Raw genomic sequence first — 17221 nt, 5'->3', positions numbered from 1 at the left:
ACACACACACACACACACAGTACCTAGGAATACATTTAACCAAGGAGGTAAAAAACTACAAAACACAGAAGAAACTGCATTTGACACAAGCAAATGGAAATACATCCCATGCTTATGAATTGAATAACCAATGATTGTTTTAAATGACCATATTGCCCAAAGCAATCTACAGATTTGATGTAATTCCTATTAATTACCATCATTTTGTCACAGAATTGGGAAAAACAATCCTAAAATTCATATTGAACCCCCATCTCCAAAAAAAAAAAAAAAAAAGCCTAAATAGCCAAAGCACTCCTAAGCAAAAAGAACAAATACAGAGGCATCACATTGCTTGACTTCAATACAAGGCTATAGTAACTAAAACAGCATGGTAGTGGTACAAAAATACACACAGATCAATGGAACAGAATAGGGAACTCAGAAATAAAGCCACATACTTACAGCTAACTGATCTCTGACAAAGTCAACAAAAATATACACTGGGGAAAGGACACCCTATTCAATAAATGGTGCTGGGAAAACTGATTTGCCATCCGCAGAAGAAATAAACTAGATCCTTACCTCTCATCATATACAAAAATTAATGAAAGATGGATTAAAGACCTAAATGTAAGACTTTAAAGTATTAAAATGCTAGAAGAAAACCTAGGAAAAACTCTTCTGGATGTTGGCCTCAGCAAAAAATGAACAATGAAGTCCCTAAAAGCAAATGCAACAAAGCCAAAAATAGATAAATGGAACTGAATTAAAATTAAAGGCTCTGCACAGCAAAATAATCAACTAAATAAACAGACAACCTACATAATGGGGGAAAATATATGCAAGTTATTTCTCTGACATAAGACTAATATTCATCAGCTACAAGGAACTAAAACAATAAGAAAAAACCCCAAACAATCCCGTTACAAACTGGGCAAAGGACACGAACGGACATTGATCAAAAGAAATACAACTGACCAACAAACACGTAAAAAAAAGGTCAACATCACTAATCATTACAGAAATACAAAAACCACACCGAGATATCATCTTATACCAGTCACAATGGTTATTATTAAAAAGTCGTGAAACAACAGATGATGGTGTCAATGTGTAGAAAAGGGAACATGAATACTCTTGGTGGGAATGTAAATTAATTCAGCCTCTATGGAAAGCAGTATAGAGATTTCTCAAAGAACTAAAAATAGAACTACCATTCAACCCAGCAATCTCATTACTGGGAATCTACCCAAAGGAACAGAAATCACTATATAAAAAAGATATCTGCACATGTATGTTTACTGCAGCAATATTTACAATAGCAAATTCATGGAACCAACCTAAGTATCTACCAACAATTGACTGGATAAAGAAAATGTGAGATATATATATAGAGAGATATATATAAATGGAGTATTATGCAACTATAAAAGAGAATGAAATCATGTCATCTGCAGCAACATGGATGGAGGTGGAGGCCATTATCCTATGTGAACTAAATCAGAAGTAAAAAATAAAATATTGCATATATTCTCACTTAAAAGTAGGAGCTAAACAATGGGTACACACAGACATAAAGATGGAGACAACAGACACTGGGGACTCCAATAGGGGAAAGAATGTGAGCGGCAGTAACGGTTGAAAAATTACCTGTTGGGTACAGTGTTTAATATTTGGGTGATGGGTACACTAGAAGCCCAATTCCCACCATTATTCAATACACCCATGTTACAACAAGCACATGTACCCCCTGGATCTAAAATACAAATTTTAAAAACTTCTTCACATATTATCAATAAAAATGTGGTGGAGTATGTATGTTCAATTTTCTTTTCTTTCTATTTCTAGCATACAAGTGAGACCTTCTCTGCCATAAAGGAAACTGTCCATAAATCACTTAAAATGAGACTGGTTAATGATTTTTAGTAAAATACACCATGATACTTTTTTTTTTCTTATTGGTTAAAGGCAATTTATTTTGAAATGTTGCTTTGGTTGTTTGCTTTCTGGAAACATATTGGAACACTTGTTTTTCATAAGCTGTCCTGACAGTGGCACAATCCCATCCATCTTTAGGCCTTTTAATAAGGTCATTATGAAATCTGAGTTTCTATCAATACTCTGGTGCATTCATTTCATCTGCAAAAGCAACTGGCACAACCACCCCTTGCCGGTGCAGCTCTCGGAGAACATCTAATATTGAGTCTAGTTCTGTGCGGAACTTCTCCAGCTCACGATTCTTTAACTGTGCCAGTCTTTTCCATTTTTCAACTTCTTTGTTTTGCTCAGTTTCTACTACTTGGTGTGTTTGCTGTATTATCTGCAAATAAAAAATTCCACATTGCTGTTATAGTTCATAGTGGTGGGTGAGGAACATTTAACAATCTTAAAGTAGGCAAACCTGGGGTTTCTTTGGGGAACTCAGGTAAATCATAATGCTCTGCGTGGATGCAGCATTTTCTGTCTTCAAGGAGTATATACATCCCAACTGTGTTAGGGACTAAATGTTTGTGTCCCCCTTAAATTCATATGTTGAATTTCCTAACCCTTAATGTGACTGTATGTGGAGTAAGGAAATAACGTTAAATGACATCATAAGGGTGGGGACTTGATTTGATAAGAATTAGTGTTTTCACCACGAGAGACACCCAAGAGATCATCACCAGAAGAGACACCAAAGAGATCTCTCGCCCTGCTTCTCTCCTCTGCGCACATGGTAGTGAGGAAAGATCATGTTAGAATGGGAAAAAAGGTGGCTATCTATCTGCAAGTGAGAAAGACAGCCCTCACCAGAAACCTAACTGACCAAAACCTCAATCTGGGACTTCTGGCCTACAGAACTGTGAGAAAATAAATTTCTCCTGTTTAGCCACCCAATTGATGATATTTTGTTACGTCAGCCCAAGCAGACTAATATACTGTTCAAACCAAGTTAAATTTCAGCACCAAGGCAAGTGCCTAAAAACACATCATGCCCTTACATTTGCTATTTTTAACTTCTATTAATTTATGTTTATAATTAAGTATAGTAATATTACTAGTGCTAGCTGTATAATATTTTAAATAATCATATTAAAGCAATTTATTTCTTATAAACATTTGCTGAAATGACTTGAATATGGAACACCATGCCTTGTTCCCAGGGTAAGATGTATAAGTTTTTAGGAATCCATCAATAATTAAGAACATGATACAAGTTTTTGCTTTTTTTCCAGATATGAGGATACGAATCTTCAAGCACTTGAGATATAGTCTCATTTTCTTGTAAAAGTTATAAATTTATTAAATTTTTAACAAGATCAAAATACACTGGAAACACTGTAAGTGGTAATTTTTGCTAGGGATGACAAAACTAGCAAATTAAAGGCACTTAAAAGTAAAGACCTATATAAATATGTAAATGTGATTTACTTTACCTGTTGAAGTTCCTGTTCTCTTTGTGCATGTCTCATTTCCATCTGCTTAATTTTCTTTTCTAAGCCCATGAAATGTTTCATCTCTGGTGTATGGTTTTCTTTGGCTTCTCTCAATTCTTCTAAGAGTTTTGTAATCTAAAATTGACATATGAAGCAAATGAAAAACTATGATCCCAAGAATTTAACAGGTAATCTTGAAAATCAGAATATTTGTATAAAATTTCTCTATATAAGTAAGGCATCTTGGATTGTTAGAGTAATTAATAGCTTTCATTCTCTATATCCAGAAAGTAAAGGTTCATCCTAGCTCTGAGTTGACCTCACATTCTAAGAGGTTCCAGATGAACGGAGCATCTTCTACCTCCCAAGTATGGCAGTCTGGTAAAGGAGCTGAAAATGAAGTCGGCACTTTCTTTAATGCATTAAGTTTCACGACAAGGTATTTGTTAGTAAGATGGTTACTTTCAGAATTTAAAAAAGTCCATTTAAAGCACTCAACATAGTATAGCGCCCCATGCACAGAAAGAGTTAATGAATATGTATATTTCTTCTGTTAACTCCCTATAATTCTATCTGTAATTCTCTATGGTCCTTATCACTTTATAGTTTGTAGAAGTTCATTCCGCAAATAAATGTATACATATAAAGTAGAGATAATGAAGCACTGAGCCCTATCTGTGTTGGCTGCTGTCTTAGGACCTGGGGATCCAGAGATTAAAGACATAGACCCCATCCTCATAGAGTGTAATGCAGTGCCTTCATATTGAGCTCGGGAAAACAATTAATTGTATCTTCTTTATTCCATATAATCATGAAAAGGAATTCCAACAAGAATCAGATTTTGCTAATTGTTTACATCAAAAGTCAGCAAAAACAAATGAAAATGGACAGAATTAACAATAACTCGTTTTCTATGAAAACACCTATTACCTAATAACAATAATACTAAAAAATGCCAGTATCTTACCTACATTAGTTGAAAAACATGCAAAGATACAAGCAAATTAAATCAGAGGCAATCTATTTTAAATGTGGAGCATCCCTGATGATATCATCATTGAACAAAGATGCAGACTATAATTGGGATGGTTTGCAGAGAGCTCAGGGAGAGGCCTCACAGGACATGCTGTGGTGATGAGTGTTGGTTGGGCATAAAAACTGTATGTGTTAAAATAATGATTATTAAAATAACTTTTAAAAAAACTAATGACTAGTTTATTTGCGTAGAGGTGTTTATAGTATTCTCTGATGGTAGTTTGTATTTCTGTGGGATCGGTGGTGATATCCCCTTTATCATTTTTTATTGCATCTATTTGATTCTTCTCTCTTTTCTTATTAGTCTTGCTAGCGGTCTTTCAATTTTGTTGATCTTTTCAAAAAACCACCTCCTGGATTCATTAATTCTTTGAAGGGTTTTTTGTGTATCTATTTCCTTCAGTTCTGCTCTGATTTTAGTTATTTCTTGGCTTCTGCTAGCTTTTGAATGTGTTTGCTCCTGCTTTTCTAGAAAATCTAGAAGAAATGGATAAATTCCTCGACACATACACCCTCCCAAGACTAAACCAGGAAGCTGAATCTTGGAATAGACCAATAACAGGCTCTGAAATTGTGGCAACAATCAATAGCTTACCAACCAAAAAGAGTCCAGAACCAGATGGATTCACAGCTGAATTCTACCAGAGGTAAAAGGAGGAAATGGTACTATTCCTTCTGAAATTATTCCAATCAATAGAAAAAGAGGGAATCCTCCCTAACACATTTTATGAGGCCAGCATCATCCTGATACCAAAGCCTGGCAGAGACATAACCAAAAAAAAGAGAATTTTAGACCAATATCCTTGATGAACATTGATGCAAAAATCCTCAATAAAATACTGGCAAACCGAATCCAGCAGCACATCAAAAAGCTTATCCACCATAATCAAGTGGGCTTCATCCCTGGGATGCAAGGCTGGTTCAACATACACAAATCAATAAATGTAATCCAGCATATAAACAGAACCAAAGACAAAAACCACACGATTATCTCAATAAATGCAGAAAAGGCCTTTGACAAAATTCAACAACCCTTCATGCTAAAAACTCTCAATAAATTAGGTATTGATGGGACGCATCTCAAAATAATAAGAGCTATCTATGACAAACCCACAGCCAATATCATACTGAATGGGCAAAAACTGGAAGCATTCCCTTTGAAAACTGGCACAAGACAGGGATGCCCTCTCTCACCACTCCTATTCAACATAGTGCTGGAAGTTCTGGCCAGAGCAATCAGGCAGGAGAAGGAAATAAAGGGTATTCAATTAGGAAAAGAGGAAGTCAAATTGTCCCTGTTTGCAGATGACATGATTGTATATCTAGAAAACCCCATTGTCTCAGCCCAAAATCTCCTTAAGCTGATAAGCAACTTCAGCAAAGTCTCAGGATACAAAATCAATGTACAAAAATCACAAGCATTCTTGTACACCAATAACAGACAAACAGAGAGCCAAATCATGAGTGAACTAACATTCACAATTGCTTCAAAGAGAATAAAATACCTAGGAATCCAACTTACAAGGGATGTGAAGGACCTCTTCAAGGAGAACTACAAACCACTGCTCAATGAAATAAAAGAGGATACAAACAAATGGAAGAACATTCCATGCTCTTGGGTTGGAAGAATCAATATCATGAAAATGGCCATACTGCCCAAGGTAATTTATACATTCAATGCCATCCCCATCAAGCTACCAATGACTTTCTTCACAGAATTGGAAAAAACTACTTTAAAGTTCATATGGAACCAAAAAAGAGTCTGCATCGCCAAGTCAATCCTAAGCCAAAAGAACAAAGCTGGAGGCATCACGCTACCTGACTTCAAACTATACTACAAGGCTACAGTAACCAAAACAGCATGGTACTGGTACCACAACAGAGACATAGATCAATGGAACAGAACAGAGCCCTCAGAAATGATGCCGCATATCTACAACTATCTGATCTTTGACAAACCTGACAAAAACAAGAAATGGGGAAAGGATTCCCTATTTAATAAATGGTGCTGGGAAAACTGGCTAGCCATATGTAGAAAGCTGAAACTGGATCCCTTCCTTACACCTTATACAAAAATTAATTCAAGATGGATTAAAGACTTATATGTTAGACCTAAAACCATAAAAACCCTAGAAGAAAACCTAGGCATTACCATTCAGGACATAGGCATGGGCAAGGACTTCATGTCTAAAACACCAAAAGCAATGGCAACAAAAGCCAAAATTGACAAATGGGATCTAATTAAACTAAAGAGCTTCTGCACAGCAAAAGAAACTACCATCAGAGTGAACAGGCAACCTACAAAATGGGAGAAAATTTTTGCAACCTACTCATCTGACAAAGGGCTAATATCCAGAATCTACAATGAACTCTAACAAATTTACAAGAAAAAAACAAACAACCCCATCAAAAAGTGGGCAAAGGACATGAACAGACATTTCTCAAAAGAAGACATTTATGCAGCCAAAAAAACACATGAAAAAATGCTCATCATCACTGGCCATCAGAGAAATGCAAATCAAAACCACAATGAGATACCATCTCACACCAGTTAGAATGGCCATCATTAAAAAGTCAGGAAACAACAGGTGCTGGAGAGGATGTGGAGAAATAGGAACACTTTTACACTGTTGGTGGGACTGTAAACTAGTTCAACCACTGTGGAAGTCAGTGTGGCGATTCCTCAGGGATCTAGAACTAGAAATACCATTTGACCCAGCCATCCCATTACTGGGTATATACCCAAAGGACTATAAATCATGCTGCTATAAAGACACATGCACATGTATGTTTACTGCGGCACTATTCACAATAGCAAAGACTTGGAGCCAACCCAAATGTCCAACAACGATAGACTGGATTAAGAAAATGTGGCACATATACACCATGGAATACTATGCAGCCATAAAAAATGATGAGTTCATGTCCTTTGTAGGGACATGGATGAAACTGGAAATCATCATTCTCAGTAAACTGTCGCAAGGACAAAAAACCAAATACCGCATGTTCTCACTCATAGGTGGGAATTGAACAATGAGAACACATTAGGAGATACACCTAATGCTAAATGACGAGTTAATGGGTGGAACACACCAACATGGCACATGGATACATATTTAACAAACCTGCACATTGTGCACATGTACCCTAAAACTTAAAGTACCATAAAAAAAAAAAAAAAACTAATGACTAAACTAAGAAAGCTGATAAAGGCATAGTCATACACAGAATGGTCAATTATTATTTCAATTCCTGTAACCTTTTTAATGGTTGAAAAATGATTTTGAGTAATATTTCCAGCTGTTACTATCTTGTGATACACCTGTTCCTGGTACACCAGTTAGGAAGCTCTGGTTTTCTGAACGAAGTAGTCAAGTGAATGAGAATTATAATATGGTGTGCTATGATAAAGAGATGACCAATGAGTAGTGAGATAAGTGAGAACACCTAACTTGAAGAGAAGATGGGCCACAGAGAATTCCTAAGGCGGCTGTGTTTGAATTGAGTCTTAAAGGCTAAGTAGTAGTCAGTCATTACATTATGATGTGCTAGGCATTAGGCTAAGCACTTTACAGATGTTGTCTCATTTTTTATTAAACCTTATATATGCTTACTGTCTGACTCCTCACATAAAATGTAAACTTCATAAGAGCAAAGATTTTTGTCTTTGTTCTCCTCAGTATTCCTAGCACCTAGAGCTGCCCATGGCAGAGAGGTAGGTGTTTAACAATTATTCATGAATTAATTAGTGCATTCACCTTTCGATGATTAAACAGTCATTGGTAAATCACATAGACTTAGAAATCTGGTTTTAGACAAATAGAGAAAATTTCCTTTTAATTCCACCTACCTAAAAGAACCTTTAAGAATATAATCAAAACTGAATATGCACATATATTTTAAAAATCCTTGCATTTTAATGAATTATCCTCTAGAGATAACTGAATACTTAATAAGCAAACATGTATTTGAAAAATACTTCATGCTATGTACATATTATTAAAAAAACTGGAAACAACCTGCATGCCAACAATAGGGGATTTGTGAAATCAATTAGTAATGATTAATAAGAGCCTGAGACCTAGTCACAGGCAATAGGTTCTAATGGTGGCACTTCTATATGGTGGTCGGTAAGCCTGGACAAGTTACTTCACTTTCCTTAGCATCAATGTCTTCATCTAAAATGGGAATAATCGTAGTAACTACTCTTTTGGTTGTGATGAGAATCAAATAAAATAAGGCATATAAAACATTTTGCACAGTTCCTAGTACATATTAAACTTTTTTTTTTAAATTATACTTTGTTCTGGGGTACATGTGCAAAACGTGCAGGTTTGTTACATAGGTATACACGTGCCATGATGGTTTGCTGCTCCCATCAACCCATCATCTACATTAGGTATTTCTCCTAATGCTATCCCTCCCCTAACCCCCAACCCCCCGACAGGCCCTGGTGTGTGATGTTCCCCTCCCTATGTCACTGTGTTCTCATTGTTCAACTCCCACTTATGAGTGAGAACATACAGTGTTTGGTTTTCTGTTCCTGTGTTAGTTTGCTGAGAATGATGGTTTCCAGCTTCATTCATGTCCCTGCAAAGGACATGAACTCTTCCTTTTTTATGACTACATAGTATTCTATGGTGTATATGTGCCACATTTTCTTTATCCAGTCTATCATTGATGGGCATTTGGATTGGTTCCAAGTCTTTGCTATTGTGAATAGTGCTGCAGTAAACATACATGTGCATGTGTCTTTTTTTTTTTTTTTTTGAGACGGAGTCTTGCTCTGTCGCCCAGGCTGGAGTGCAGTGGCGCAGTCTCGGCTCACTGCAAGCTCCGCCTCCCGGGTTCACGCCATTCTCCTGCCTCAGCCTCTCCGAGTAGCTGGGACTACAGGCGCCCGCCACCACGCCCGGCTAAGTTTTTGTATTTTTAGTAGAGACGGGGTTTCACCGTGGTCTCGATCTCCTGACCTCGTGATCCACCCGCCTCGGCCTCCCAAAGTGCTGGGATTACAAGCGTGAGCCACCACGCCCGGCCGCATGTGTCTTAATAGCAGAATGATTTATAATCCTTTGGGTATATACCCAGTAATGGGATGGCTGGGTCAAATGGTATTTCTAGTTCTAGATCCTTGAGGGATCGCCACACTGTCTCCCACAATGGTTGAACTAATTTACACTCCCAGCAACAGTGTAAAAGTGTTCCTATTTCTCCACATCCTCTCCAGCATCTGTTGTTTCCTGACTTTTTAATGATCGCCATTCTAACTGGTGTGAGATGGTATCTCATTGTGGTTTTGATTTGCATTTCTCTAATGACCAGCAATGAACTTTTTTTCATATGTTTGTTGGCTGCATAAATGTCTTCTTTTGAAAAGTGTCTGTTCATATCCTTTGCCCACTTTTTGATGGGCTTGTTTTTTTCTTGTAAATTTAAGTTCTTTGTAGATTATGGATATTAGCCCTTTGTCAGATGGATAGATTGCAAAAATTTTCTCCCATAATGTAGGGTGCCTGTTCATTCTGATTAGTTTCTTTTGCTGTGCAGAAGCTGTTTAGTTTAATTAGATCCCATTTGTCAATTTTTGGATTTTGTTGACACTGCTTTTGGTGTTTTATTCATGAAGTCTTTGCCCATATTGATTTGGACTGAGATGATGGGGTTTTCTAAATATACAATTGTGTCATCTGCAAACAGACACACTTTGACTTCCTCTCTTCCTATATGAATACCCTTTATTTCTTTTTCTTGCCTGATTGTTCTGGCCAGAACTTCAAATACTAAGTTGAATTGAATAGGAGTGGTGAGAGAGGGCATCCTTGTCTTGTGCTGGTCTTCAAAGGGAATGCTTCCAGTTTTTGCCCATTCAGTATGACATTGGCTGTGGGTTTGTCATAAATAGCTATTATTTTGTGATAACGTTCCATCAATACCTAGTTTGTTGAGAGTTTTTAGCATGAAGGGCTGTTGAATTTTGTCGAAGGCCTTTTCTGCATCTATAGAGATAATCATGTGGTTTTTGTCCTTGGTTTCGTTTATGTGATGGATTATGTTTATTGATTTGCGTATGGTAAACCAGACTTGCATCTCAGGGATGAAGCTGACTTGATCATGGTGGATAAGCTTTTTGATGTGCTGCTGGATTTGGATTGCTAGTATTTTATTGAGGATTTTTGCATTGATGTTCATCAGGGATATTGGCCTGAAATTTTCTTCTTTTGTTGTGTTTCTGCCAGGTTTTGGTAACAGGATAATGCTGGCCTCATAAAATGAGTTAGGGAGGAGTCCCTCTTTTTCTATTGTGTGGAATAGTTTCAGAAGGATTGGTACCAGCTCCTAGCTGTACCTCTGGTAGAATTTGGCTATGCATACATCTAGTCCTGGACTTTTTTTAGTTGGTAGGCTCCTCTTTGTACCTCTGGTAGAATTTGGCTGTGCATCCATCCAGTCCTGGACTTTTTTTGGTTGGTAGGCTATTAATTACTCCCTCAATTTCAGAACTTGTTATTGGTCTATTCAGGGATTCGACTTCTTCCTGGTTTAGACTGGGGAGGGCGTTATGTGTCCAGGAATTTTTCCATTTCTTCTAGATTTTCTAGTTTATTTGCATAGAGGTGTTTATAGTATTCTCTCATGGTAGTTTGTATTTCTGTGGGATCGGTGGTGATATCCCCTTTATCATTTCTTATTGTGTCTATTTTATTCTTCTCTCTTCTCTTCTTTATTAATTTGGCTAGCAGTCTATTTTGTTGATCTTTTCAAAAAACCAGCTCCTGGATTCACTGATCTTTTTTGAAAGGTTTCTTGTGTCTGTCTCTCCTTTAGTTCTGCTCTGATCTTAGTTATTTCTTGTCTTCTGCTAGCTTTTGAATTTGTTTGCTCTTGCTTCTCTAGTTCTATTAATTGTGATGTTAGGGTGTTGATTTTAGATCTTTCCTGCTTTCTCCTGTGGGCATTTAGTGCTATAAATTTCCCTCTACACACTGCTTTAAATGTGTCCCAGAGATTCTGGTATGTCATGTCTTTGTTCTCATTGGTTTCAAAGAGCTTATTTATTTCTGCCTTCATTTCATTATTTACCCAGTAGTCCTTCAAGAGCAGTTGTTCAGTTTCCATGTAGTTGTGCGGTTTTGAGTGAGTTTTTTAATCCTGAGTTCCAATTTGATTGCACTGTGGTCTGAGAGACTGTTATGATTTCCATTCTTTTGCATTTGCTGAGGAGTGTTTTACTTCCAATTATGTGGTCAATTTTAGAATAAGTGCAATGTGGTGCTGAGAAGAATTCTGTTGATTTGGGGTGGAGAGTTCTGTAGATGTTTATTAGGTCTGCTTGGTGCAGAGCTGAGTTCAAGTCCTGAATATCCTTGTTAACTTTTTGTCTTGTTGATCTGTCCAATGTTGACAGTGGGGTGTTAATGTCTCCCATTATTATTGTGTGGGAGTCTAAGTCTCTTTGTAGGTCTCTAAGGACTTGCTTTATGAATCTGGGTGCTTGTGTATTGGTTGCATATATATTTAGGATAGTTAGCTCCTCTTGTTGAATTGATTCCTTTACCATTATGTAATGGCCTTCTTTGTCTCTTTTTATCTTTGTTGGTTTAAAGTCTTTTTTATTAGAGACTAGGACTGCAACTCCTGCTTTTTTTTTTTTGTTTTCCATTTGCTTGGTAGATCTTCCTCCATCCCTTTATCTTGAGCCTATGTGTGTCTCCACATGAGATGGGTCTCCTGAATACAGCACACTGATGGGTTTTGACTCTTTATCCAGGTTGCCAGTCTGTGTCTTTTAATTGGAGCATTTAGCCTATTTACATTTAAGGTTAATATTGTTGTGTGAATTTGATCCTGTCATTGTGATGTTAGCTGGTTATTTCGCTGGTTAGTTGGTGCTGTTTCTTCCTAGCACTGATGGTCTTTACAACTTGGCATGTTTTTGCAGGGGCTGGTACCAGTTGTTCCTGTCCATGTTTAGTGCTTCCTTCAGGAGCTCTTGTAAGGCAGGCCTGGTGGTGACAAAATCTCTCAGCACTTGCTTGTCTGTAAAGGATTTTATTTCTCCTTCACTTATGAAGCTTAAGTTTGGCTGGATATGAAATTCTGGGTTGAAAATTCTTTTCTTTAAGAATGTTGAATATTGGCCCCCACTCTCTTTTGGCTTGTAGAGTTTCTGCCGAGAGATCTGCTGTTAGTCTGATGGGCTTCCCTTTGTGGGTAAGCTGACTTTTCATTCTGGATGCCTTTAACATTTTTTTCCTTCATTTCAACTTTGGAGAATCTGACAATTATGTGTCTTGGAGTTGCTCTTCCTGAGGAGTATCTTTGTGGTGTTCTCTGTATTTCCTGAATTTGAATGTTGTTCTGCCTTGCTAGGTTGGGGAAGTTCTCCTGGATAATATCCTGCAGAGTGTTTTCCAACTTGGTTCCATTCTCCCCGTCACTTTCAGGTACACCAATCAGATGTAGATTCGGTCTTTTCACATAGTCCCATATTTCTTGGAGGCTTTGTTTCTTTTTACTCTTTTTTCTCTAAACTTCTCTTCTCACTTCATTTCATTCACTTGATCTTAAATCACTGATACCCTTTCTTCCACTTGATCGAATTGGCTATTGAGGCTTGTGCCTGCGTCATGTAGTTCTCGTGCCATGGTTTTCAGCTCCATCAGGTGATTTAAGGTCTTCTCTATGCTATTTATTTTAGTTAGCCATTCATCTACTCTTTTTTCAAGGTTTTTAGCTCCTTTGCGATGGTTTCAAATATCCTCCTTTAGCTCGGAGAAGTTTGTTATTACTGATCTTCTGAGGCCTACTTCTGTCAACTCGTCAAAGTCATTCTCCGTCCAGCTTTATTCCATTGCTGGCAAGGAGCTGCATTCCTTTGGAGGAGAAGAGGCACTCTGATTTTTGGAATTTTCAGCTTTTCTGCTCTGTTTTCTCCCCATCTTTGTGGTTTTATCTATCTTTGGCCTTTGATGATGGTGACCTAGAGATGGGGTTTTGGTGTGTATGTCCTTTGTTTGTTAGTTTTCCTTCTGTCAGGACCCTCAGCTGCAGGTCTGTTGGGAGTTTGCTTGAGGTCCACTCCAGACCCTGTTTGCCTGGGTATCACCAGCAGAGGCTGCAGAACAGCAAATATTGCAGAACAGCAAATGTTGCTGCCTGATCCTTCCTCTGGGAGCTTCATCTCAGAGGGGCACCCGGCTGTATGAGGTGTCAGTCGGCCCCTATTGGGAAGTGTCTCCCAGTTAGGCTACTCGAGGGTCAGGGACCCACTTGAGGAGGCAGTCTGTCCGTTCTCAGATCTCAAACTCCATGCTAGGAGAACCACTGCTCTCTTCAAAGCTGTCAGATAGGAACGTTTAAGTCTGCAGAAGTTTCTGCTGCCTTTTGTTCGGCTATGTCCTGCCCTCAGAGGTGGAGTCTATAGAGGCAGGCAGGCCGGCCTCCTTGAGCTGTGGTGGGCTCCACCCAGTTTAAGCTTCCCGGCCACTCTGTTTACCTACTCAAGCCTCAGCAACGGTGGATGCCCCTCCCCCAGCCTCGCTGCCGCCTTGCAGTTCGATCTCGGACTGCTGTGCTAGCAGTGAGCGAGGCTCTGTGGGCATGGGACCCTCCGAGCTAGGCGTGGGATATAATGTCCTGGTGTGCTGTTTGCTAAGACCATTGGAAAAGCACAGTATTAGGGTGGGAGTGTCCCGATTTTCCAGGTACCATCTGTCACAGCTTCCCTTGGCTAGGAAAGGGAATTCCCAGACCCCTTGCGCTTCCTGGGTGAGGTGATGCCCTGCCCTGCTTCGGCTCACACTCCTTGGGCTGCACCCACTGTCCAACAAACCCCAGTGAGATGAACCCGGTACCTCAGTTGGAAGTTCAGAAATCAGCCATCTTCTGCGTCGCTCACGCTGGGAGCTGTAGACTGGAGCTGTTCCTATTTGGCCATCTTGCATTTCAGATGGAGGTTTTTTCTATAAGACCCTGACTGGGGCTGCTGCCTTTAAGAGATGCCCTGCCCAGAGAGGAGGAATCTAGAGAGGCATTCCGGCTACAGCGGCTTTGCCAAGCTGCAGTGGGCTCCGCCCAGTTCGAACTTCCTGTAGGCTTTGTTTATACTGTGAGGGGAAAACCGCTTACTCAAGCCTCAGTAATGGTGGACGCCATTCCCCCCACCAAGCTTGAGCATCCCAGGTCACTTCAGACAGCTATGCTGGCAGTGAGAATTTCAATCCAGTGGATCTCAGCTTGCTGGGCTCTGTAGGGGTGGGATCTGCTGAGCTAGTCCACTTGGCTCCCTGGCTTCAACCCCCTTTCCAGTGGTGTCTTGCTAGCATTCCAGGTGCCAATGCGGTATGAAAAAAAACTCCTGCAGCTAGCTCAGTGTCTGCCTGAATGGCCGCCCAGTTTTGTGCTTGAAACCCAGGGCCCTGGTGGTGTAGGCACCCAAGTGAATCTTCTGGTGTGTGTGTTGCAAAGACCTTGGGAAAAGCGTAGTATCTGGGCTGGAGTGCACCGTTCCTCATGGCACAGTCCCTCACAGCTTCCCTTGGCTAGGGGAGGGAGTTCCCCAACCCCTTGCACTTCCCGGATGAGGCAACGCCCCACCCTGCCTTGGCGCGCCCTCTGTGGGTTGCACCCACTGTCTAACCAGTTCCAATGAGATGAGCCAGGTACCTCAGTTGGAAATGTAGAAATCACCTTCCTTCTGTGTTGATCTCACCGAGAGCTGTAGAATGGAGCTGTTCCTATTTGACCATCTTGTCAGCCTCCCCACCACAGATTAAACTTTTGATAAATAATTATATTATAATGCCTCTATTTTGAAATGGTACAATAGAAGTGCCAATAAAGATATATACTGTCATGAAAAGATCTTACATATATCTATCTCTCTCTCTATCTATCATCTATCTATCATCTATATCTATCTATCTATACACACACACACACACACACACACACATACACACATACACACACATATATACTGTTAGGTTAAAAATGCTTTGAAAATCATATGCATGCATACATACATACATACATGAACAAACATGTATTTGCATGTGTACACACATGAGAACCATATCCACAATATTGGTATTTCTCTATTTATGAATAGAAAAAAATCTGGAAGGATATAGAGCAAAATATAGGTAGTGGGATTATAGTGATTTTATACCTTCTAATTGCTAATACTAATTATTATGTATTAATAGTATAAAAATACATTGCATATTGAATCCATGCTCAACTAAGGACAGAAATAGCACCAAAAAAAAGCATATAAGCATATATTCTTTAATGAATAAAACTCTGTTATCTTTTTATTACTTTACTGAAGTAAAAAAGAGTGATTCACCCGGATGATGTCACTTAAAGGTGAGTGAAGATGCTTTCTTACTGGAGAAGACAGATATCACTAACTGTTGGCAGGAGGTGGCTCAGGTGCTAGAGTTCAAACAATCTGTGCATAGCCCAGAGACTGCTTCCCAGAGAAGACATTTGTCTTTGTTCTCTTACTTGTTGGTGAGTAGATAATCTTAGAAACTACACATCTCAATTTAAACTGAACCACAAAATTATTCCTACTTTTATTACTTTAAACAAGCCCGGGCTGGTCGTGGTGGCTCACGCCTGTAATCCCAGCACTTTGGGAGGCTGAGACGGGTGGATCACTTGAGGTCAGGGGTTCCAGACCAGCCTGGCCGGCATGGTGAAACTCCGTCTCTACTAAACACACAAAAATTAGCCAGGTGTGGTGGCACAATCCTGTAATCCCATCTACTCGGGAGGCTGAGACATAAGAATCACTTGAATGAGGGAGGCAGAGGTTGCTGTGAGCCAAGATTGTGCCACTGCACTCCAGCCTGGGCGACGACAGTAAGACTGTCTCAAAAAAACAACAAAAAAATGAGCCTGGTACACTGTATCTGTGTACTTTTCAATCATATCATGTGCCTTCGTGCTTTGTAACTATTGGCATAAGTCTTCCTGGTCACTTTGCTAGAGGAATTGTGAGTACTTACTTAATCTAGAGGGTTTAGATTCTAATTAGGCTAGCACTGAAGGAGATGCTGGGCACTGTGTCTTAAGCAGTCATTCCTGCCTTCTTGGCTGACAAGGCCTTGATATTGTTCAGGTGTTCATGTGATGCTGGGGTAAATTCTGATCAGTTTTACTGGACAACTACTGGACAAAAACAACTGATCAGTTATAGCTGTCCAGTTTTTCTTGGCAGTGATTGGTTTAGAGGTGGGCACATGTCTTAGTCTGTTTTCTGCTGGTATAACCAAATACCACAGACACTTATTTGGCTCACAGTTCGGCATCTGGACAGTCCAAATGCATGGCACTGGCATCTGGGAAGGGCCTTTTGGTGCGTTAACCCATGAAAGAAGGGCAGGCAGGTGATGAGACAGAGAGGGAATGAGAACCACTGAACTTATTCTTTTATCATGAGCCCACTCCTGTGATAACTAACCCATTCCTGCTTTAACATCAACTAAATTTAAACATAAGTTTTGGCAGGGACATTCAAACCGCAGCAGCATGTGACACAGTTCTGAAGCAAAGGCAGTTAGCGGGAGACATTATAGACTATATGTATCTGTTTGATTATTTTTCTGTCCTACTGGTTAGAATGTTCCTTGACAGCAAGGACTCCAGATGTTTCATTGCTATATCTTAAGAAGCATGTAACAGGGACTGACACCTGCTCACTAAGTATTCATTAAATCGATGAATAAAAAATGCTATGAAGGTCTTATTTAACTTGATAGCTGTAAAAACTGAGG

The 17221-nt window shown here is 39.3% G+C and overlaps 1 protein-coding gene across 3 annotated transcripts in view; it reads right to left on the bottom strand.

The window, feature by feature from the left end:
- Positions 1-1262: 1262 nt before the first annotated feature.
- CEP162 (centrosomal protein 162) overlaps positions 1263-17221 on the bottom strand; it is a 118469-nt gene continuing 102510 nt past the window's right edge. For all 3 annotated transcript variants that reach the window (XM_032152005.2, XM_058434770.1, XM_032152013.2), the window contains 2 exons: positions 3399-3533; positions 1263-2302 (listed from right to left, as the gene is read on the bottom strand). In XM_032152005.2, coding sequence (XP_032007896.1) covers positions 2096-2302; positions 3399-3533 — 342 coding nt within the window. In that variant the 3' untranslated portion in view covers positions 1263-2095. The remainder of the gene's footprint in view (positions 2303-3398; positions 3534-17221) is intronic.

This window comes from Hylobates moloch, unplaced genomic scaffold (genome assembly GCF_009828535.3).
Source record: "Hylobates moloch isolate HMO894 unplaced genomic scaffold, HMol_V3 SCAFFOLD_2, whole genome shotgun sequence".
Classification (NCBI taxonomy): domain Eukaryota; kingdom Metazoa; phylum Chordata; class Mammalia; order Primates; family Hylobatidae; genus Hylobates; species Hylobates moloch.
The sequence above is the reverse complement of the archived record's forward strand: the minus strand, read 5'-3'. Positions and strand labels throughout refer to the sequence as shown.